Source organism: Ornithodoros turicata, chromosome 10 (genome assembly GCF_037126465.1).
Source record: "Ornithodoros turicata isolate Travis chromosome 10, ASM3712646v1, whole genome shotgun sequence".
In the NCBI taxonomy this organism is placed as follows: domain Eukaryota; kingdom Metazoa; phylum Arthropoda; class Arachnida; order Ixodida; family Argasidae; genus Ornithodoros; species Ornithodoros turicata.
Genome location: NC_088210.1, coordinates 12,776,330 through 12,801,547, shown reverse-complemented (window position 1 = coordinate 12,801,547; position 25,218 = coordinate 12,776,330). Strand labels below are relative to the sequence as shown.

Sequence of the window (25,218 nt, the reverse complement as noted above, 5' to 3'; positions counted from 1 at the left end):
GAGCCTTGTAGAATGTGACATCGACAACAACCACCAGGTGGTGCCGAGGAAGCAGATCGTGACGTCGGCAGGATGAACTTTAAAACTGGTTACGATCCATCAACCTGTACATTCCCGAGGAAAGCGGAGCTTCCGCCTAAACGTTAACTCGATCTGCGCCGCTTCTCATAACCCTACAACTGTATCGGAAATTGTCTTCTTAGCTTACAATAAACGTCACGGTTGTATTTCAATGCAAGTTTCAGCGAAAGTCTCTCATATTCTCATTTCTAGGTAAGTAGACACTCGGTACACTCTGTATTCTTCTGAAGCAACAACGTCTACAATATTTCCACAATCCATAGTTCACATTGTTTTGTATATCGTAGCGAACGAGATATGTATTATTCCATTTGCTGTTCTTCTCCCTCTTGTTCGTTTCTCGAGAAAATAACGATACAGAGAAACACGGTTAAATCATACTCGCCATCAGAACAGGTAAAAAAAACAAACAAAGAATACATCATGAAATGTGCAACATGAAACTACATGAAAATACGCTTTCGCCAACGCTCGGCCCCACCATTTCGCAACTCAAAAATTTTCCCACAACACACAGCCACCGGTGCGGAGGCACAAACCCAGCCGTCCATCCCACCGGCAGCAGCAGTCGCGCCAAGACGTCACGCATGCGCACTCTCCTCCACGGGGGCGCTGCGGGCGGCACCCCGCCGGCAGTTTGCGCCCGCGCGGGGCTGGCGCCACGTCCGTGCGAAATGGTAGCGTCTCCATGGGTGCTTGGCGCGCGACGGCCGCCTTGAGGCCATGGAACGTAAGCGGTCTTCCCGTCGCGGGCCCCGGGGCGGTCGGGGGGGCCACGGGGGGCAACCCGGGGGACACCCGGAGAATAAGTGCAAATCATGCTGCAGGAAGTTTACGGCGTTTCTCTTCTCGCACGTGGGATTGTGCGCGCTTGTGGTGGGCTACAGCCTGTTGGGGGCGTTCACGTTCCGAGCCCTGGAGGCACCCTACGAAGTGGAAAAGGCCAGCCAGGTGATTGAGATGCGCGAACGGACCGTCGCCAAGCTGTGGGAGATCACGGATCGGCTGAATGTGCTCTACAAGGAGAATTGGACCGCCGCTGTGTCGCACGAGATCCTCGACTTCCAGAGCAGGCTCATCGCGGCTGTCAAAGATGGATACGACGGGAAGGAAATCGGAACGGGGCAGCAGTGGTCCTTCTCGGGAGCTTTCCTCTACTCGCTCACCGTCATCACCACCATAGGTACGTCACCCAAATTTTCTCACCGCATCCTCTGATTGGAGTGACGTGACTGTCGTTGGCGCTATGTACCTTTGGAAATTGGGTTTTGTGGAAGGTATACTTGCTCTCAGTAGCATACGAAGTTCGTCGTCTGCGATGTATGGCCAACTGATAGTTGCTTCGGTGCCCGTCATTATCTTCTCTGTGCTGACTAATGCAAGACTGAACTGCGCTGCGGAAATTCACGGGTGTACTTCGATGCGAAAAGGATTGCCGACGTAGCAAAAGTACCACTGTGGAGAAGCGAGTGATCTCTCGTTTGTTGAGTGAGACATCGAAGATGTTTTATGTCACACTTGAACCTTGGAAATATTTCGCGCTCGCGATATATGTATCTTGAAAAGTTGAAGTTGATGTCGGACGGCTACGTAATTACAGTGAAAGTTGAGATATATGGGAGACAGAAGACAAAAGTAGGGGAAGTAACAAAAAAAGGGTTTAGTAAAACCTAAAAGTTATAAAAGCTAGGGGCGAGGTCTACGTTACGGCGCAAGCTCCGCCTTCGTCAGGACGAAATATATATATATATATATAGATTACCATGTACATAGGACAGCAGTACTAAAAGGCTCTGCCGGCAAACTTTCGTTCAGCAGCACCAACAGACCTTGTCATGCAGCGCGAAAGATTAACACTAAATACTTCCAAGCTTTCCAATTCCAAGAAATTCCAAGCTAAGCAACGCTTGTCTCACAACAACAAAAAACGCTTATCCACTAAAATCTGATAAAACATTGACGTCGATTTTAAGAACAGAGAGAGAGAGAGAGAAAAAAAAAAGAAGTGTAGCAAATGTTTCGAAGTCGGAAGACACTCTGGCTCTAGTATGCTCACTTTTCATACTATTTTTAAGATGCAGAAGTGCATATTCACGGACAGCGGGGGTTTAATTCCTCTTCTAAGTCGACCAGCTTCCACTCATGGATGGCAAGTGATGATTGAAGGCAGCATGAGTTCAGAAACGTATAGTGAGTGTGGAACAGTAGGGGGATCATCTCGTTCCGCGCTGCCAGGCCTGATTTGCCATTCAATCAAGTACGGACTACTTTCTGAGGGGACTGCACAAGCTATCACGAGAAAGCTGATCTAAATGTGCATTCATTGAAATTTCCAACTGCTTTACCATACATTTAAGCATTTCGCTGTTCGACCAATTATTTTGGAGGTGATCATCCAAATTGGATCTTCCGAAAGGAGAGAAAGATGCCACGTATACGGAGCTACATTGAAGTCTGCTGTAGACCGCTTGGACAATAGAACCTTCGATATAGTGAAGGTGCTTGGTGTATGGGAACACAAGAAGAGAGAGATGCGGCGTTATCAGATCTTGTGAATTTCATATTGAGCAGTGATATGGAATCTGTGTTTTAGTACCGCATTCTACGCATGTGTCGTCGAGTTCGTCGTTCCTGTTACTTTCTCGCAATTCATTTCACTTCTAGAGGATGAAGCTACGCATCTGGACGTACGGTTCGGCGACCGTGAGGGGTGATGTTTTGCTATTTTTTTTTCTTTTCATCTTTTCAGTTTTCGTTTTCCTTTCATTTAGGGGACCTTTGTGGGAGTAGCAGAATTCGTCCGGTGACGAATAAAATATATACAATATCTTCCATTCCTTTTTTTTTTTTCTATAATCAAACTCAATGCCACACTCTTAAAAATGAACTTCACCGCATAGCACGCTCCTAGCCAACCATCATCTTGAACGATATCGTTATCTGCCCTGATTTGTTGAAAATGGGGGCGTACGCTTTTTTTGTGACACTTATGCTGTCCATAATTGTCACAAAAAAGGCGTACGCCCCCCGTTTTCAACAAATCAGGGCAGATAACGATATCACTCGAGATGATGACTGGCTAGGAGCATGCTATGCGGTGAAGTTCATTTTTAAGAGTGGACGTGTACGCTTAGAAATGAACTTCACCGTAGAGCACGCTCCTAGCCAACCATCATCTCGAATGATATCGTTATCTGCCCTGATTTATTGAAAACGGGAGGCGTACGCCTTTTGTGCGACAATTATGAACAGCATAAGTGTCACATAAAATGTCTTACGCGTCTCGTTTTCACCAAATCAGGGCCGATAACGATACTATTCGAGATAATGGTTGGCTAGGAGCGTGCTATGCGGTGTAGTTCTTTTTGAAGGCTTTCGGAAACTATCCCTCGACTTCGTTATACACTCTAAAAACTGAACTTCACCGTATAGCACGCTGTGCGCCAACCATGATAGGGTTATCGGTTCTGATTCGAGGAGAGAGGGAGGCGTACGCCTTTTTGTGTCAATTATCATGTATCCAAATTGACAGAAAAAGGCGTACGCCCCACTCTCTCTTCGAATCAGAAGCCATAACCCTATCATTCGTGGCAATAATTAGCGCAGAGCGTGCCATGCGGTGAAGTCCAGTTTTTAGGGTGTACAAAAACCTGTCGCCGCTACATTTTTCAGCGTACCTCGCTGCTATAGGTTTATTTATACCACCACCTTGAGTCCGGAAACCCCTCAGGGACACGTGCGTACATATAACCCCAAGGCAGCAAACGCCTTTTTCCGGTATAGATTTCACACAGAAGGGATATCCTGAAACAATCTCCTAGTTTGCCGCACTCTACACGTGAAGCGTCTTTTCAAACCGTATATCTACGCCAACATCATTGCGCAAAACACACCTTCATAGGGGGGAGTATGTTTACTTTGAAGAATAACGAAGTGAAATGAAATGCCCTACAGTGGGTTGTATACTCTACTCTGGTTCAGATGGATGTTGTGCCGACACGCCGTTTCCAATCTTTCAGTTGAGTCTACAGGAGAAGACTGCATTGACTGGCTTGAAAAGGCTTGCTTGGATGCATCTAATTGGTTAGTTTTCTGAGAATGAAGTATTCTCCTAAAGCGGAACTCCGCCACGCGACTCGCTGACGGTCAACCACTGCCCAGAATGATACCGTTATCACTCGTTCTGTTTGAAAAGCGCATGGGGAGGCGGAGGTCATGTGTTTTACGCAAAGAAAAAATTAGGTCGGTCGTCCGGGAAGGGCCGCAAGTTGCCCCCCGCCAAAAAAAAAAAAAGATAAATAAAGAACACACAATGAATTGAATTAGACACACACACACACATCACCGAGTAGCGGGAAAGAGCAGGTGGGTATGCGCCCTTTTGTGAAAGTTAACATGTATAACTGCATGAGTGTCACAAAACAATGTACGACTCCCGTTTCAAACAAAGCAGGGGACGCCATTGTTAGGTAGGGACGTGCTATGCAGTGAAGTTCTGTCATATCACTTAACAATGAAACGGTAAGCCGAAGGACTCAAAGACGAAAATCAGTGCGTGGACAAGCGAGGAGATTAGGGCAAAACCTGTGTGGACTTAGTGCAGAGGGTAGTTAGAGGGAAACGTTGTATTCCGGTTTGGGGTCGCGTGCACATGTCTAGAACGATGAATAACTGCAATGCGGATGACAACCGGACGGCCTGTATAGGTATGCCTACGTATATCCTTGTATACCGGCGTAACCATAGAGGTGTGCACGGGAAAAAACGAACCCCGAACAGGGACAGCTATAGTTATCATACACGGAAATTTGTATTTCATGTTGTAGATGGATAACTGTAAAGATTACCGGACATAGAAGATCCGTGTGACAAGAGTGGGAGTAGCCTACTTCGCGGTGGGAGGGGGGGGGGGGGGATATACTTTTATTTCGGAAAGGTCAGCCTGACCGAAGGTCGGCTTGCTATTCCTAAATCAAAATATGTCAAGTAAAACCAAATATAAGATGATGAGGAACTTTCAGTGGAATCTTTGGTAACGTTTGTAATCGAGAAGGAAGCACACAACTGTCGAAATACACCCCACTACAACAAATCACGCCCTCCTCTCCCCATTCTCTTTCCTGATTTGTTCAGCAACAACATCAACAACAACAGATAAATTAATGATGATGAATGGGGGAATTCTACACATGTTCATGATTTGTTCAAAGTGAGAGGTATACGCCGAATTTGGATACTTTGCATTTGCAGTTAAATACTCTGGGTCAGTTCTCGCGGCCGTGTTAGCTACTTTGTTTAATAGGTATTTGCACGAATATAACTTCCCTGATTGTTGAAAGTCCCCTGTTATTGTATACCCGTTCCCAAATCCTGATCGCCGGTTGAGTCCCTTTAACTACAGGCCCGTATCTCTGCTTCCTTGTGTTTGTAACGTATTTGAGAAAGTGATCTTCAAGCAGCTGTACTTGTTCCTTCGTACGAAGCCTGTTCGTCGAGCAGCACGGTTCTGGATCCGGCAGGTAGTGTTGAAATGAACCTGGTTACCTTCCTGCATTTCCTTGGGATATGTTTATCTAACCGCCAGCACGTTGACATTATCTATTTCAAGCGTTCGACCTTGGTAGTCAATCATCCGTTGCTCTCTCAAGAAGTTTGTTAAACATGGACTGCCTGAACATGTGTATGGAATATACGTACCAGGGGCCAGTATTAGCCCCTTGCTTTTTAATCTATTTGATTTGATAATTACACGTGTGTTCTTGCGTTAAACATTCTCAGTTCATTGAGTACGTCGATGACGTGAAGCTTTACCGCTGTATTACTTCGTAGAATAACGATTATGACTTACTGCAGAATGACATCTCTGCGCTATTATCTTCGTGCACGCACAACCTGCTTCGTTAAAATTTGTCCGAGACTACGTGCATTTTTATTCACGAAACGACGTAACGCATTGTTGTACGATTATGCATTATAGCCGTCACCCATTTGCGACATGACATGACACGACGTTTGCGCATGTGGGCAATTTCCTCATTCATCATCATTAATTTATCCGTTGTTCTTGTGGCGACATGATAGTGACCTAGGTCTCCTTGTTGCTCCTAACCTAACTTTCACAGTACATATCTCTCACATTCTGGTGTGGCGTACGTTGTAGAGGACGTAGAACACGTCCTTCTCAGGTGTCGGAAATACGTCGATGCTCGAAGGGTATTAGAGACGAGCCACTCTCGTGTGGACTCCCGAGCCTTCGACATCGCGAAACTGTTAGGTCCTCCGTCGTCCGACAAGGCGCTGAGGGCACTTGAAGATTTCTCTATACGTACAGCTGGACTTATATGGACATTCTATGACTCGCTGAATGTATGCTGTGTGTGCCCCTATCACAGGAGCTGTGAGCTCGTCAAGTCACCGAGGTGACTTTATTTCACAGTTCCCGCCACATGTTATGCTATGTGGAAATAAATAAATAAATTATTATTATTATTATTATTATTATTATAATTGTGCCCCTCGTGCCTTGCCTGTGCCCACCGACTGGACATTCGTGCTGTACCGCACTGCACTGAGTGCCTATTTTTCTTTCATTTTTTTCCTTTTCCTTCTTTCTTTTTGTTTATTTTCAGTTTCGTTCTTTATCTTTTTCTTTATTTCTCTTTTTCGGAATAGCAAGCCGGCGATAGCCTGGCTGACATTTCATTTTTTTTCTTTTCTTCCTTTTTTCTGTCACTCTATTAAACATATCGTCCCCCCCCCCCCCCCTCCTAGCAAGTCCGACATTTTGTACTTATTTGGTCGAAACTTTTGAACTCCACGTTGAACTCCATCATCATCTCAGTAATTCTCTGGTCATCATCTCTTTGTTTTGTCATCATCTCATCATCTATGAAAGATGAAAGTCACTGAAAAGATTAGCCAGCTGTAGGGATCGAACCCACATCTTCTGGATTACCGGTCCAGGGCTCTCCAGTGCCCCTACAGCTGGCTAACCTTTTCAGTGACTTTCATCTTTCATCGTTGATTTTTTAGGCAATTTGAGGCTTTGTTTGTATCTGTCCCTTCTATGTTGTTCCAGCCTCAGAACATCAGTTTCTCCCTTATCTTATCATCTGTTTCTGCTTTCCGTGTGTAAGCGTATACTGGTGCAGCCAGTTCGACTTCGTCGAAACTCACATCCCCGTCTTTCTTTTTCTTTCTTATCACATCACCATCATGACCATCATTACCATATTCCTAAAAATACATTTTGTGCTTTAGGCACGATTTTGCTCCCGCTCAAATCGTTCACTACTCCTAACAGTCTCTTCTGCCTGTATATATACGATGCTCTTAGATTACCGAAACTTCAATATGCTTCCGTCCCATAGAATTCTCGCAATATCAACAACAGTGCCCCCCTATGACTCGAAAGTGTGCGGAAGCGCTTAATACGCATTCTTTACGATCGATACCTCGGTCCGTCATCGTTATACGGTTATGCTTGCATTCTCAGAATATTCCACGTGCTTATACTTTATCCCAGCGGTGTCCCGTATACGTTACGCCACATTTCTCCATAAACGACTCCACGGCAATATTGACTGTCGCGAGTGTTTGTCCTGTGTTTCTTTTTGCTTTTTTTTTTTTTTTTTTTTGCGTTCCCGCGGTCATCGCCAGACAGCGTCCGACGTTTTACAGCCACAGCCGTCCCACGTTAAGCACGTTTTTGAATCGAGCCCTTAAAGACCGTCGATAACATCTGCATCGTTTATAACCTTGACATGTTTTCATGTGTAGCTCCGCGGGAAGGTATCCGATAAATGTTGTTGTAATGTATTAATTATCGACTGTATTTGTTTGATGGTATTAATAACGTCACTGCATGGAATTTGAGTTTGAATATAAACGTATGGCTGCATTTGTTCTATTAATGGGTACAGCATTGTTTGTATTAACTGTATTGGTTACAGACTATGAATTATGCCTTATTTTTAATCAATTGTGCTGTATGTGGCACACCTGTTCTTCATGAGCACCAAATTAATATAGATACCTGAACTATACGTGAATTTTTCAAGAAGGCGTATACACTTTGTCTTTTGGACGTGGAAAACCTCCCCGCTTCATCCTCTGAACATAATTGTTGTTGTTGTTGTATTTTGGACAAGTCAGAAGACAGGGAGATATTATGGTGAATGGTAGTTGAGTCGGGGCAGTGTTGTGAGCGAAGCTCTCGTTTAACAGTGATACATGTAACGAAGCAAGAGCATGTTCCTTTGTGAATCAAATTTATTGGTATTGTCATTTTGTCTCTGACAAAACGACAAATCATGTTTATATAGAAAGCACGCAATAATTTCTTTAATAGATCGAATGCAAGCGACCTAAGTAATTTCTAACGCAGTTTAAGCGTAGTATATGTGATGAACAGAGGAACAACCGTCCCGAGTAATGTCAGTTTAATGAATATGCCTGCCAGTCCCGAGTGGCTCGAGACTAACATCTCCATTTTTTTTTTTTTTCAAAAATCAATCAATCAGTGCCTGCACATGCACGAGCGTGAGTTCGGCCTCTTCGTCGTTACGTCACATATACGTTTAAAAATGTTTAATCGGAGAAAGTCTACGATGTGAACGACTTAGTGCGGCAAAGCGGGTGGCCCAACTGCAGGGAAGTTTATCACAACGGGGGAGATGGCAATAGTGCATATTGAAATACAGCACGGAGACAGGAATAAAGTGTGTGGGGTGGGGTGGGGGTGGGGGGGTTAAAACATACACGGACACACGATCTTCCAACCTCAACTGGCGAAAATTTTATTGTCATGAGCCTTTTAAGCACTTCAACTGCGACCTGCGCTTCAACAAAGATTTCATCCGGGATGTTTCATGCGATGTTTATTCAATGCGTCCACTGAGCGTTGCCCCATGAAAAGCGACCACGGTGGGGTTAACTCAGAACATTTCCCCCACATTTTTTTTTTTTTTTTGCTACTCTTAACCTACATAGGGATCTAAAAAAAATGCGTCTCAATTAGGCCTATTAGCGAAGGTAATCGAGCCGGTAAAGTGTCCTGAAGACGTTTCCGTGTCATTAAATATTGGTATAGCGCGGATTATTGAAAAGAGCAAATGTTTAGAGGGACAAAAAGAAATGAGGCATAACGCTGATGAAAAAGAGTACAATTTTGCGGTAGGATAAGCTCCACGATGTAACAGTTGGGCAGGCTGTTAGAATTCTATTATGGGGACAAAATAACGACTTATAGAACGCGTATATGCAACAGGTCCTGCGTATTCTAGTTTTAGTTGATTTTTGTCGCCGTATATGATGAGGTTAAACTAGATTTCTGAACTGTGCCTCTTAAGGATGAAATGCATGCTTGGTGTTCGGCAAGTTCGCGAAATTTAATCGTAGATTCATTATTATTTGTTTCAATGATTTATGGGTCAATTGAATGGCTCTCTGGATAACGATGTAAGTGAAAATTTCCACCTTGAAGGAATAGCGAAAAGAAGATTCGAACGAGCTTCCACAGAAATTGATAAGAATACCGATAAGGATATAGCAAATCAACGTTTTGTACGAAAGGTGGGCAACATTCACCTTGCGAAAAAATGCCACTGTCGTTAACAAAAATGTTTCGAAGAATTGCACTAACAGCGTATTTCCAACAGCTCACTTAGGTCATTATACTGCTGAAAGATGAAAGATTCCCTTCCATTCTATGTTGTTCCAGCCTCAGAACATCAGTTCTCCCATGTTCATCATTATACTGCATAGCGGAGTAGCTCTTGAGGCCGAGCCATTTCTCAACAATATACGCGTATGGTTTATTGCATATAACAATAAGTGATACAGGTATTAGTTATTAGAGTTCGTTCATTAGTCCAGTGCTGGAGAGGAACTCAGCAACGACTGGCCCTGCATCAGATGTGAGGAGTCCGACCATGGCCCGAGAATTTTGGCTAAGTCGAACTGGCGTTGATCGACGCGTTGCAGAGCAATTTCCATGAGGGCGCACTCGCGATCGTACTGTCCGCAGACCTGGAGGATGTGATGGAGATCACCGCGCACACCACACGTGGAACAGATGCTTCGTCCACCATTTCAGACTCATATCTTTAATTGACTGCGCCCATACATATAAACAACTTCCCGGATTCGTGATGCAATATATCTCAGAAACGTAAGCCCATCCTAGGGGGGGTATGATATGTACGTATATTAGAACAAAGAAACGAATGGGGAGGGAAGGTCAGCCAAACGGGACGTCGGTTTGCTATTCCGCAAGGAAAAAAGAAAGAAAGATCAATAAATAAGCAGATAACAAAGAGTACGCAATAAAGGATAAACTAGGAAACGATGAAAGGAGGATGAGATAGATTGGCTTTTCGTTGGCCAACGTTGGCTTTTTTTCGCCAGCACTCATGGACTCGGTTGCGGCTCGGTCGGCAACTGCTCCGGTCTGCCCTTAAAATTAATGGGGTATACGTCTTAGCACCGATGATACTGGAGCTTCCTTGAACGGTTTTTTGAGTTTCTTGAGTCTCCATTCTGACTGTCGGAATCCTTAGGAAAGGACTCCGATGAGAAGCTGCTCTGTGAGCTCTCTATACGGATAAAATACAACGCCGTAGGGGCCCTCCGAGCACTTGCTGTCGTCTGCTAGTGTTGCGTCGTCTGCTATTGCGTAGGCGCCGCCTATGAGCGCCACCAGGCATTACAGCGTTTCTGAAACTGGAGTTTCTGCACCAATTTGTTCTTATGCAGCACTGCAAAATTTTATCATACCGATGTAAAGCGGGTCTGTATTTATTTAAAACATTTCTTATGAAAGCGATGTAAATTCGTTTACATCGTTATTGCAGAGAGCTATTCAATTGGTGTCCTAAGCTCTTCTCACACCGACATAGCTAATAATAATATAAACGTTGATGCTGTCGTCTGCGATAGCCACGCACATGGAATCAGAAAGTGACAGAACAAGATAGAATGTAATTCGCGTTTCGCGTTGTCGGAAATTACCCGGAACCGACCACGATACCATTTTGTGTGTGTTTGGGGGCAAGGCGGCCCAGATGCTTCCAAATTGACATCCATTCTTTTTTCTTTTTGTAATGGCAGTCGGGGAATTTGGAAACTTTTTGTCAAGTATGTATACGGTGAACGAACCTGATGAAATGTAGTGCACTGCATGAGAGCTTGTGCTGTAATAAACAGAAGCTTTAGTGTTTTTTTATCTTTCTATAATTCATAGGAAATTCAGCCTAAATTACAACCTTTCTGGTATTGTTAAAACAACAAGAAATACACGATTACGATAACATGGGGTGTTCTACCTCTGCTGCTGCGGTATCCCATATCATTACATATATGAAATACAGTACAATACAATACAATACAATGTTAATAGTGAATAGCGAACTTGAGAGTAGAGGACCTGGGAAGTAGTTTTGGGGGGTGGGGTGGGGTGATAATTTTTGTTAGGAGTAGCAGAACAAGTCGGGAGACGAGTTCAATTTCTCCTTGTTTTTTTTTTTTGTTACTTGTTTTTGTCTCCTTGTTTTTCTTACAAACAAACAAACAAAACAATGTTAATAGTGGACTTCTGAATAGCGAACATGTGAATAGCGAATATGCAAGCAGAGCACATGAGAAGTATTTTTGGGGTTTGGGGGGGGGGGGAGAATTTATGTTAGGAGTAGCAGAGCAGCAATAGCAGCAGTTGCAGTTAGTTATGTCTTGTAATTATGTGTGAGTGTCTTAATGTGTTATCTACATGAGTAATAAACAACATCCTGACCAGCAAGTCGGGCGACGAGTTCAATTTCTCCTTTTTTTTCTTTATAAACAAACATACAAAAACAATACAATGTTTATTACTAAAACAGAAGTCATACAAGCAGCCTTCTAAGCGACCGCTAGGAAATGAATGGCAAATGAATGAAGCGGAAGTGAAGCAACGTAGTGGTACGCCGTTTATAATGTGATGCAGACCGCACTAAGAACGTGATACACTGAATGCCACAGGAGTTCATTGTTCTGGTTTAGGAACTTATTGCACCACAGTACGTGCGGATACGTATTTTTGAAAGGGTGAGCTACTCGGATCACCTACTGTCGAAGCCATATATCAGCGGCGAAATTCGCCGATGAAAAGTCTTTTTCGCTCGAAGTTCTATACGCGGAGTATGCATGGGCATGTTGTATGCGAAGTGTTGCAGCCTCGTATCATATATCGCGAGGTTCCTTCCAGTCCTGGCAGCTGTAGCATCCCTTCGTGGTGAGGTACGAAACTTTCTGACCCGTGAGTTGCACCACTTGGACCTCACTGCTTTCTCATTGACGTGGCTAGCCACGAACGTTTTCACCGTGAAAAATTCCTTAATATTTTTCACGCACTGTTGAGTTGTCTTAAAACTCTCCTTCATACAGTGTTAAAACATCAAATGAAAGCTGGTCGTATCTTTCCTTCTTAGTCCTCTCTCTTCAGTAATTTAGCACTGTATAGGATTTCTTCCTCATAGTGTCAGTGGTTCATTGCATGTAATGTAATGCAATGTATATAATGTATGTAATGTAATGTAATGTCCTTCACTGGTTCATTGTATGCGCTGTTCTTCGCTGTCTCTTTTTATCTACCACTGTTTATTCATTGTATGTTATTAACTGGTTACTCTGTATATACTGCTGTTATTCGTTCTATGTTATCAACTGGTTTCTCTGTATATACCACTGTCATCCGTTGCATGTTATTAACCGGCTTCACTGTATATACCACTGTTATTTACTACTTGCACTGTACATATCATCAGGTTAATGTAATAAATTTTCTTTATATATATCGCGTAGATTGTTTCAGGTATTCGTTTTTTTTCAAGCACTATTCGCGATTGGAATTCGTTGCCACAGGCCGTACATAAGGTAACCAAATTACAGCAGTTTGTTGACGGAATCACCTGAGTCTGACCAAATGTTTCACACTCTTGTATTTGTATGCATGTGCTTGCAGTTGTCTGTGTGTCTATTCTGAGTGCATTTTTGAGTGAAATGTTATGGCCCACCCTATACTCTTAAAAATGAACTTCACCGCATAGCACGCTCCTAGCCAACCATCATCTTGAATGATATCGCTATCTGCCCTGATTTGTTGAAAACGGGAGGCGTACGCCATTTCTGTGACACTTATGCTGTTCATAATTGTCACAGAAAAGGCGTACGCCCCCCGTTTTCAACAAATCAGGGCAGATAACGATATCATTCGAGACAATGGTTGGCTAGGAGCGTGCTATGCGGTGAAGTTCATTTTTAAGAGTGTACTTGAACCCTTTGATGGGTTTGTAGTATATCTAAATAAATCTAAATAAAATATATGATTCTGTAACAAGAGCGGAACTTTGGCGGCATTTGACCTCACGACGAAGTAGGCATGTGCGAATATTCGCATTTTTCGAATAGCGAAGCGAATAAATCTTATATTCGATTCGATTTCTAAATGGAATAAGAAATTCCATATTCGAATTTTGAAATCCAATCGATGTTTCTTCCAAACCAAATATATCCGAGTAGTTTCGAAGCTGCATAAGTATACGCCTGAAAATAACACAAGAGACGGCATCAAACAAAGCGTGAGCTACTTCATATTCTGATCCGTATGAATATATCTACACATGAAAGAACTGATGTTCTGAGGCTGGAACAACATAGAAGGGACAAATACATACAAAGCCTCAATTTGCCTAAGAAATTAACGATGAGAGATGAAAGTCACTGAAAAGGTTAGCCAGGCTGTAGGACTCGAACCCACATCTTCTGGATTGCCGGTCCAGGGCTCTACCAATTGAGCTAAGCAAACACGCCTTCTCAGCGACTTCCAGGGTGCGTCATCTGAAGGGACAAACCAGCCACTCTCTCTCACTCATCCTCCTTTCACTCTTACATTTTTGCTCACTCATCGTTAATCGTTCATATCTACATATGTTTATATCCTTACATAAGCTGCACGCGTATCCTGCTGTCTATACAACTCCGGTTGGTTGTAGAACTTTTTTCTTCGTACTTAATTTGGCTATGTGTCCATTCACTTCGTGTCTGACTCGGTTTTATGAGCATTCGCTTCGGTTGTAAAATAATTACCCCCACATGCCTGCCACGAACCTATGCGGACAATGCACACACACACGCAATAACTCCCATGATCCGGGAGCAGTCCAACACACGTACCCCACTGTGATAGGCATTAATTCACCTCATTCTGTTGCTGCAACAACAACAACTATATTCTGACGATGAAGTGCCGCAATAACACTACGGAGTTAAGGGAAGAAAAAGAGCCGAAGCTCTTTGGCTGCACGTAGAACATGTGTTTAGAAGTCTCAAACGTCTCCACACCAGCACTGGACAGCTGTTTCGGCCTTATTGGGCTATCGTCAGCAGTGCGCAGGTGAGCGACGTTTGAGCGAGTGGCGTTGGAAGGTCACGTGGAACGTGATGTCCTCCCGTCATAGCTTTGCACTGGACTTTCAGAGGTGGTCTCACACCCTGACGGGAGGGCAGTATCAACTGTCCTTCACTTTTTGTATAAAAGTGAGGGACAAAAAGTGAAGGACACTTACTCAAGTCGGTAGGCATGGAGATACGGAAAAAATAAACAAAATAAAATGTAACAAAATAATGAAGTGTCTGTTTGAATGATGATTAATATTTGAATCAGTTTCGTCTAAAATGCGCGCGATGAGTCATAGGACTTGTTCACACGCCGAGACCATGCTCTAGTCAACATCATGCGAAATCAGTTTTTACGGCTTGCGCAGTCTACAGGTAGAAACAGAATAAGCCCAAACATGTTTTAGGATAGCGACATGTTTACATGTCGCTACCCCCGTTAGGGCATTACGTAAGCTAAAGGCGACAGGCACGTAGAAGACGTGTCTGTCCTCTTTAGCTTACGTAAGGCCCTAACGTGTTCCTAACGTACGATCAAATCAAAATGAAATGAAAAATAATCGTCGCTGTCGTTTTCGTGCAACGAACGTCGCTATCCTAAAACATGCTTGGGCTTATTCTGTTGCTCCCTTTATTTATTAACTGTCTTTTCATTTCTAATTAAGAGATCAACTACGCTCTTCTTCGTGAGCCTCACTCTCTCCAGTTTATTCAACCTTTCAGCAGGGCAGGGTCATGTTTCAGCTTGCGTGGTAGTGAAACAGGTTTTCAGTTGAGTCAACCGAAACGAAGTTGTACATTTAACGTTCGAAAAAGCGCACTGAGAGCGCTGTTGCTTTCCCTGTTTTCCGACGGTGCCACCACGCCACCTAGCGTGCGGGTCGATACTGCGTGCCGCAATCCCCAAACACGGGATATGTATTTCCATTACGCGCTCGCGCACGCCGCGTAATCGTGCGTCATGCACGTGCACGCGAAGGGTTAAGCTGGACGAGAGTCGTGCGATCAGGGCCGGGAAGTGTTCAGGGAGCAAGGCTTACCTGATCGAAGCCTGTCGCTCTTGAGCCATGCCGTGGCAATGCTATCCATGCCGTGCCAATGCCATGCCTCTTCTCTGTGACGGCTTATAAACAGAGACACGTTACACAACGGAAGCTGTAACGGTATAAGTTGAAAGAAACAACGATCTGTTCCTTTAAACGGTACTACAGACTAGTGGACATAGCCTCCTGGTACCTTGTGGTAGCTCAAGGACCATGCAGAAGCCCTGGATATGCCTTCACCTGTCCCTTCTCTTTTTTGTTACTTTGCATTAAACGTATCCCCCCCCCCCCCCCCCCTGGATATGCTGTTCTGTAAAATGGCAGATTGGGCCAGTTGGTACCTGATTTAGGTTTCGAACTACACTCTTAGAAATTGGGGGGGGGGGGGGGGGGGAGTCGAGGTAGTTTGCCGTTGTTGGCCGCACTCAAGTGGGCAAGTGCAGTCATCCTGTCCCTGTGTTTTGCGCCTACACTCTTGAAAATAACTTCACTGCATAGCCCGCTCCTAGCCCACAACTATCCCGAATGATGTCGTTTTCAGCAAATCAGGACAGATTGATTGATTGATTTTAAAAGAAAAAAATGGAGATGGTAGTCTCGAGAATCAGGGCAGATAACGACATCATTCGGGATGATGGTTGGCTAGGAGCGTGCTATGCAGTGAAGTTCATTTTCAAGAGTGTAGGAGCAAAACACAGGGACAGCTATAGGAGGACTGCACACCACACAGCTCCACTAATAAATTTAATGAAAAAATTCGTCGCATAGGGCAAGTCTAATAAAAACAGGTTAAACAACATAAAACGATGACGTTTATGGAAGATGAGAACTACACCCCCCCCCCCCCCCGGCTGTACAGAGATACTCTTTCTTTTTTTAAGAATGAAAGAGTATATTTGTACATTTTTTTATTCCGTGCTAGCGCCGCGAAGCAACTGTGGCTATGAGCGCCGTACAGACGTGGACAGATGGAGAGAGGACCGCAGGAAGGAGTAGGGGATAGGGAGGTCTTTGTGCGTTGTGTGTATATACTTAGTACAACTTAGTACATTTCGGTGCCACACATTACGATCGTATACCTCTGGTATCGTCCATATATACGATTCTCGCTCGTGTCACGTGGTGCGGTGGACGACGAGCGCAACGGCCTTGCAGGCGCAATACAGGAGCAATAGATTTGTTCTACAGGAGCAATAGAGTGGCCTGACTTAGTACTACTTTGAAGTTACAGGATATCGATAGAGTGTTTTTTTTTTGTTTTTACAATTTGCGCCATAACAATATTTATTGTCATTCAGCCTTTAGAATACATGTACAATAAAGGGTGATTCCCCTATGCAGCCCATGTAATAGTCGATGGAGTATAAAGTTTCTAAGTGAGACAACATTTTACATGTTGTGCACTAGTTTGCGAAAACAAAAATCTGGCAGCTAAAACAGTTCGAAAGAAAAAGAGAAAAGACAAAAATTATTTTGAGCACTCCATTCATCATTGACGAGATTGTCGATTCTGAAAGTTCCTATTTTTGCGATATTTTGGATATTGGGATATTCGGCATTGATTTATACCGTCTATACACGGCGAAGCCGATGTATAGCTCATCAGTACCAGAACGTTATCTAACATAATAGTCTTCCTGGAGCTTCAAGTGTCACGCATTCTTTATGACTTGTTGCACCCGCAAATCCCTCAGAAATAAAGTTTGGGCACCGATGCAGAGTATACACCAGCATTATGCGATGCATAGATAGATAGATGTGTCAAGGAGCGATGCGCTTACCATGTTTTTAACGGGATCACGTTCATTGAAGGAAAATCCAGGCCGAAATAAATTATGTTTGCGCCTAGGGGTTATCTGGCCTGCCTTCGTGAACTGCCTGGGGAATGGCTTGGAAGGCCAGGATTTCTGGTTGGGCTATTACAAATTGCAGCAGCGTTGTTGGAACTCCGGCAGGACTTCGCTTACTTAAATCCTGTTTCACATATACTGCGCAGAGTGCTTTACAGCGCACGGTATTAATTATTCACCTTATCTTATCACTAGATGCTCCAATAAGAAAGGGAAATCCACCACATAACGCGCGCTGAAGTCCTGCCTCGTCACGAATGATAACGGTGTTATCATTCGTGACGTGAGGAGCGAGTGGAGGTTACGCCTTTTTGTGACAGGTAAAGGAAAGGTTTCCAAAAAATGGGGGCACACCTTCCACTTTCTTGAAACTGGAGGAGACCACACTTTAAAAACAGAACTTCACCACATAGCGCGCTTAACAGGCGTGTCCTGGCAGTCCCACATTGCATTGTATGCATTATTGCTGACGGCAAATAAACGATCAATCCACCTTAGCCAATCACCATCCCGAGTGACATCGTTCTGCCCCTGACTGGTTAAACACAAGAGGCATACGCCTTTTTGGAACACTTATGTAGTTCCAAAAAAGGCGTACGTCCGGCGCTTTCCAAAAATCGGGAGTGATAAAGGTATCATTCTGTGCAATGGTTGGCCGTTCGCCGTGCTATGTGGTGAAGTTCTGTTTTTCGAGTGCAAGCTGCTAATAAGCCAATAATTTAACCGGTCTTCCCTTCCCCTCGCTGTCGATTCCCTCTCCCCCGAGCAATGCGCCTCTATATAGGCAGGCAAATCGCTCGTGCACGCAACGTTACCACATCACCACCGCGCCACACCCATTCACCACCACATCGCTCCCTGTATTGTGAGATGGTCGGTATGCGGAGTTTCTAAGACTGCAAAGAAGAAGGGGGAGGGGGATATATGTTTAATGGAGAAAAAAAAAGGAAAGGTTAGCCATACTAGAGGCATGCTATTCCCAAAAAGCAAAGACAAACCAAAACAACAACGAGAAGAAAAAACACAGGACACAGCAAGCTATAGAGAAATACAGAAAAAGACAGCGCTCATTCACTATAAGACTCTGAAAAACGAACTTCACCACATAGCACGGTGAAGGCCATCCACTGAAGAGAATGATACCTTCATCACTGCCGATTCGTGGGAAGCGCTGCGCGTACGACTTTTTTGGAACTGCATAAGTGTTCCAAAAAGGCGTACGCCTCCCGTTTTTAACCTATCAGGGGCAGAAGTCTGTCATTCGGGATGATGATTGGCTAAGAGCGTGTTATGTGATGACGTTGTGTTTTGGAGTTCTGTTGCCTTTTGCACTCCCTGACGAACTCACGCACCCTCCACGCATGTCCACCCGTCATCCTCGATCCTCCATCATATCTTTTTTTTTTTTTTGCTGTGATTGTGACGATGCCCACTCGTGTGCAGCCAACAACATCAAGCTATTTCGGCATCACCCCCCTCCCCTCTGTTTTTAGAGTGTATAGTCGCCGTGCAGGCTGTCATCAGGGAGGTATCAAGGAAGGGTTTATTTATTTTTCTTTTATCAATCAGTCAGAAGGATTTCGTTCCTGATTCTCCGCTTCCGTCCAGTTTCGAAAGTTCGTACCACTATACAGTGATCTCTCTCTCTCTCTCTCTCTCACACACACACTGGTATTCAGGTAGGTACTCAGGTATAAGTTCACTTGAGGTTCTGGTCTTCAGTTGCTGAATTAGGGCTACTTAGATCGGATTATAACAGTAGACACCTGGATGATAAGAAACACGTGTTGCACATAGCTTATACCATAGTCAGGTGGCAAACCTTAGGTCCGTTCCCGGAACGGCCGTTACTTCCCCTGTAGTCCAACCATCATTTCGATTGACATTGTTTTCAGCCCATATTTGTTAAAAACGGGAGGCGTGTACGCCTTTTTTGTGACAATTATGAACTGCATAATTGTCACAAAAAAGGCGTACGCCTCCCCTTTTCAACAAATCAGGGCAGATAACGGTATCGCTCGAGATGATGGTTCGCTAGGAGCGTGCTATGCGGTGAAGTTCATTTTTAAGAGTGCACCTCGTCCTTCATTCAACGTTTGTTAGTTTATCCATTATTTTCTAAATCCTTTCTTTTTATTTATCTTATTCGTCTTTCATTTATTTTTTTCTGCTTTGCGGAATAGCAAGCCGACGTCCGGTTTGGCTGACCTTTCCCCCCCGTTTTTTTTTTTCCTTTGATCTAATAAATATAACCCCCCACCCCCCTCTGTGTGTCCAGACTCAGGCTTTTACATTATGGCGTGCTTGTGTACTCATCTCTGCATCTTCTTGGTTTGAATGCAGAATGAAATATTTTGCAATAACACTCTAATTACTGTCGTAATAACAACTTTTATATCTCTTTGAGTGCAGAATGCTACTTTGCAATGCTAATTTGTAATTATAATTCTATTAAAAACCATTGTATGCGAAGATAATAATCTTTGTAATAATTAATAATAATCGAGCGAAAATAACGTAATTTGTATTAATGATAATAAAATGAGGCTGTAATGTAATGTGGTTTCTAATAAGTTTGCTACCCAACATCTCTGTAATGCGTCGAGGCCGTAAGGGGGGGGGGGGGATATGTTTATTATATATAAAAAAAATAAGAGGGAAAGCTTAGCCACCGGTATGGCGGCTTGCTATTCCCAGGAAAAAAAGGGAAAAATAAAGGCAAACAAAAAGAAAAACAAAGAAAAAGGAAAACAAATAAACAAAAAGAAAAACAAAAGAACAAAGAGGGAAAACAAACATGAAACTGGCCACAGTTCACCCAGAAGGCCACAGGACCGCAGAAACTGGGCAAGTGCCTTTGCAAGTGTGTAAGGGTGTCGTACATAAACATATGTATAAGTGAATATCCTGTAATGGAAGGCGAAGCATTAGGACTAGGTATACAGTTCACTTCCTTATTTCTCGGTGTGTTTTATTTCCTGTGCTTCATTTTTTTCCCCCGTCTCTGGACGTCATTCGTCAGCTATATATGTTACCATGTCCATGTTATCGATCCCAGAACAGCTTTCCCGCCGCACATGCGTTCCACTCAATAAACAGAGGCTCAAGAGTGTGCTTTTAGTACATCCACCCTCTTCCCAGATTACGGTGCTTGAGCAAAAACAGAAATAAAATCAAAATCCACCCACCGGAGGCTAAATCCAAAACACGTCTGAATTATACCGCTTAGCACCGTTTCCTTTCTTGGCCGAGGTAAACATTGCTTTCAGCACCGCGCGTCGGAGATTTTCGCCATCTTACAAGAGTGACACGGGCTTGTCAGCGTTTGTGACTTTTATACACTCTAGCGCATTGGAGACAGTTTATACTATATATAGCGCCGTGTGTTTCATTGTGCACTATGCTAATGGCTTCTTGTGGCATATGGGTAATGGCCTATATGGGAGTAGCCCAGACTTGTACGTATTTGGAGTATTGTATTTAAAATACTGTATTTTAAATACAATTTGCGGTATTTTGGTACTCTACTCAATACTTTTTGTTTTGTGTATTTGTACTCTATTTAAAATACATGTTATGGTATTTTCTACTCAATACTCTAATTACATATTTTGGATCTCCCTCTCAAACTTTCTGTGTCTCGTCTTTCCATTATCTTGCGTGTTCAGTGGAAATTTCCTGAGTCCCTCGGACTTGACCCGGACATTGGCCCTTCTTGGAAGTCTCCATTTAGAGATCTTGCCCCGTATGTACTAATCCTTTGCGGATGAAGGTTCTATTATGTGTGCCCTAATGTGGTAACGCCGAATTCTGACCTCGCCGAGCAGGGACCTGCTAGAAGTTTGATTTGTTCTGGGTCACATCACATATACTTAGTGGAGTTATATGATATCTCTTTGTCATCTTTTTGGGACTTCTGTTTAGATGACTCCTATCATACAGGGACGGCTTACATATAGTACGCGGGTTTTAGGTTATTCATGTCACATAGCGGCGACTCGCTGCATTGGCCGGTGACTGGTGACTTTTTGAGTTCAAGGATAAATAGTATCTTAATTGTATTTCAAATACTTTTTGAAGTATTTCGTACTCTATCTTAATTACATTAATTTTCATGTATTTATACTCTATCTTAATTACATTCTAACGTCAGTATTTATTATCTTATCTTAAATACATTTTTGAGTATCTTGTACATGTCTGGAGTAGCCGAATTCTTCGTGTGATGAATTCTATCTCTCCCTTCTATTTTTTTTCTTTTTAAACATCAACGTCATCCGCCGCGCTTTATAGGACACCAGTTTGTCGAATTTATATCCGTACTGTGCTCATGTCGCCACACACGTAGCGATCGACTGGATTGTAAGTGCACGTTTGTAAATCAAACTGTGAACACATACGTTCTCATGCAAATAAGCGCAGGGAATAAAGACCACTCTAGTGATCCTCGTTAATGTATGCAGACCTGTGGCAGGCTTGCTATATGAATCACTTTCGGCTCAGCGCCTAATGAGCTATCGGCTATTGTTGTTCCAAGTTGTAAATTGGAATTTTAATCGCGAATCCTAAATTAAACAAGGAAGATGTAGGTGCTCTTGCAACTACGTGGACGCAATAAAGAGCATTCGTCGTATGAAACAGACAAACAAACGAAAAGAAAACGAAACAAGAAAGATACCTGACTCACCTTAGGTGTAAATCTACTGAAAAATTTTTTAGCATCCGCCGTTGGTTTTTGTCGCCAAAAGCGGGCGTAGGCAATGGTGTGACGTCATACAATTTAAGTTTGAAGTCTGCAAATCCAGTGCGTGCAGCGGGGAGGTGGGGGGGGGGGGGTGCGGAGGCATATGGTTATTAAGAAAAATAAAAAGAAAAGGAAGCCATGCAAAGAGCCGGCTTGCTATTCCAAAAAAAAGGAAAAAGGGGAAAAGAAAAAGAAGGGAAGAAAGAAAAAAGAAAGAAAAAAAAAAGAAAAGAGACATAGAACGACGTCACATGCAGTTCACGAGTCCTGAGACTCGGAGAAACCTGAGGACAGCGGCGGTGACAGCCCACTAGTTGGGGTGCAGGACGGGGCCAAGGAGAGCGGCCAACGGAAAGTCATTGCAGTCAATACGGAGCAGACGGCAACGAGGCTGTTCCTACGGTGAAGGTGCTGCCGACAATGCAGGAGCTGGTATGGGATGTCAGCTTCCACGCCACAGACATTCCAGTTGGGTGAATTTAGCTGACCCATTTTGAAGAGAGGTCAGGGTGTACGGGCAACATTGAGCCGTAAGCGGTAGAGAAGGTATGCTTCTTTACGACTGCGCTGGCAAGCGATGACAAACTCCATCAATGGGTCGACAGACCGTACATGAATGGGTTGTAAGTCTGCAGGGGTGGTGAGGAGAACTCTGCACGAAGGCCAGTTTTGTTATTTCTTCGTTGCGCAATGTTTTTCAGATAAGCTCTATAGATCTCTGCCAGGAGAAATGACTACTTCGGTAGTGCACGATAATTTCAAATTGGATCGCATTACTCAAGGCGAGGGTTAAATAAGCACATTTTAATAGAAAAAAAAATCGCCTAGCATTTCTTCCGATCACTCAACGATCAATAATAAAATAATGGCGTAGCAGGTTCCTACAGATTTTTTTCTTTCACACGATTGTCGATGCACGGCAACATGAATCTGTCCTGACAATGTAAATCCTATCGCTATCCCTATGCATTCGTTCTGATATTTGGTGGCGCCGTTCAATTGATGCCGGCTAAAAAAAGAAAAAAGAAAAGAAGGGTTATGACAAGGTTCTAAAAAAATGATAAGTATTTGCACAAGCAACGGCTGAGAAACTCACTCATAAAGTGCAAAGGGCCATAGCATGTCTATTTTCTGTTAGAAATATTACCCGCTCAATATAATGGTGCGATACGCGCCCAATAAATCTTCAATAAACCGAGATAACCGACACCTACCTTCTGAGTTTTTTTTTCTCTCTTTTTCCGCACAAAGAGAAACCTAATAAACAGTTTTAAAATAGGGAAACCATTTTTAGCGTACCCAATGAACGAGGCACACGGCGTGCGAAGGCAACACGAGAGAAATTTTTGAATAGGGCTCCTTCCCCGGCGCCGGTCAAACCGGAAGCATCTTGCGTTAGTAGGACATTCAGGCGAAGTTCTAGATTTGCATTGCATGTGAAATTCATTAATGAAGGGAAGTTTCGGTACTAAATAACGTTATTGCAATCACGTTATACGACCCGTTGCTTGCGTCATTAACTTTCTTTATATTTTTACTTTTACTGCTTCTGATGTACGTCATTGAAGGAGCGGCAGAACGAGATATTACTCGATACATGTAATAACATCGGTCTGTCCCCTTTTTGTTGTTTGTTGAGAAGGTAGTCGTACGCCTTTTTGTGTTACATACCACGAAATGGCGTACGCCCCGCGTTTTCCTTCTTCTTTCTTTTTTAAAGTACAAGTTATGAGTGATAAGGGTAGTATTCAACAAACTTAAAAGCGCTAGAGGAGAATGTCAGAGAAGTAGACAGGACGAGCGCTCAGCGACAATTGCAAAGTTTATTGAAAACAGGGTTGCAAGAACATACAGGAAAGTAGGTAAACCGGTACAAAAAGGAGCGACCGGTTCATAGTTATCAAACATTACATTTATCTGAAAACGTGAACTCCTTATCCTGTAAGGCGAGCGAAGGTTGGCTTATAACTCTGTCAGACGGGCACACATACGGCCTTTAAGGCCACGGCATTAAGAAAAGGCAGTAGCTGAAATATGGCCTTGAACCCTAGAAGGTTGCCAGACGGTATCCGTGAAGGCGTTTTGCCGTTGATGTGTAGACACATCTGCGAACGTTGAACGAAATGTACTTATATCACATTTGTTCTCAGTGTGCGTACTCGGAAACAACGTTTCGTTTGCACTTAGCCAATTTGAAAAACAGCAAACGATATTTGTTTTGAAGCAATTTCGATGCTTCGTTGTGCGCGCACAGTTTTGGATGCAGACGACACGGAGTGCGGTGGTTCGAGGGTATCACTATGAACTGACGAGATATGAGGAGAAGCGAAGTGTAAATATTCACCAGAAAAACTCGAGGGGTTGAGCACGAAAAAAGTTCTCGAAACATTACGTCTGATAAAAACATTTTATTTCGAATCGAAGGAAATCTGCGCCATCCTGTTCATGGCGTTTGATAACGAGACTTGAACAGTTTCGGGGGGAACGCCGTAAACTGTCTTGCGAGAGCTCCGTTTCCCTTATACACCTCAGTTTTGTCGCGAAGGCCGAATGACTGACCGTCTTACAAGAATTTAATGACCGTATGTACGTAAGACCGTAACCGTTAGGTCCGTAAGTGCGCCCGTCCGACAGGGGTATTAACGCACAATGGGGCCCAATTTCCTTATCTGGTAGGCTTCAATTAGCTCCCTAGCTGTCCGGCTGGCTGAACGCCCTTTAATCAACGTGTCGCTGAAAACTGAGTGGCATCCGCATTTACTGTACAATGGACAGCAAGTAGTACTCTGTGCAATGGTTAGCCTTCAACGTGTTATCCGATGAAGTTCCGTTTTAAGAGATAACAGTCTAAGCGATCCTTGTCCCCAATCGGTGGTTGAAAAAAACATGATTTTTTTAAATAAATAATTTGAACGAAAATGCTATTGCTGAATGCATTTCGATGTGTATACGTAGCTCTATGCCAACCTCTCGTGCCATGCGAGGCCGGCACGAGATAAGTTTGGGGCGTTTTTGCGGAACTCACGCTCAGTTTCTTTTTTTTTCGACAAACAGCGCGCGTGCCCAAAAG

The 25,218-nt window shown here is 43.6% G+C and overlaps 1 protein-coding gene across 1 annotated transcript in view; it reads left to right on the top strand.

The window, feature by feature from the left end:
- The first annotated feature begins 717 nt into the window (after positions 1-717).
- Positions 718-25,218, top strand: part of LOC135370102 (TWiK family of potassium channels protein 7-like) — a 287,026-nt gene continuing 262,525 nt past the window's right edge. The window contains exon 1 of the mRNA XM_064603793.1: positions 718-1,264. Within this exon, the coding sequence (XP_064459863.1) occupies positions 805-1,264 (460 nt within the window). The 5' untranslated portion in view covers positions 718-804. The remainder of the gene's footprint in view (positions 1,265-25,218) is intronic.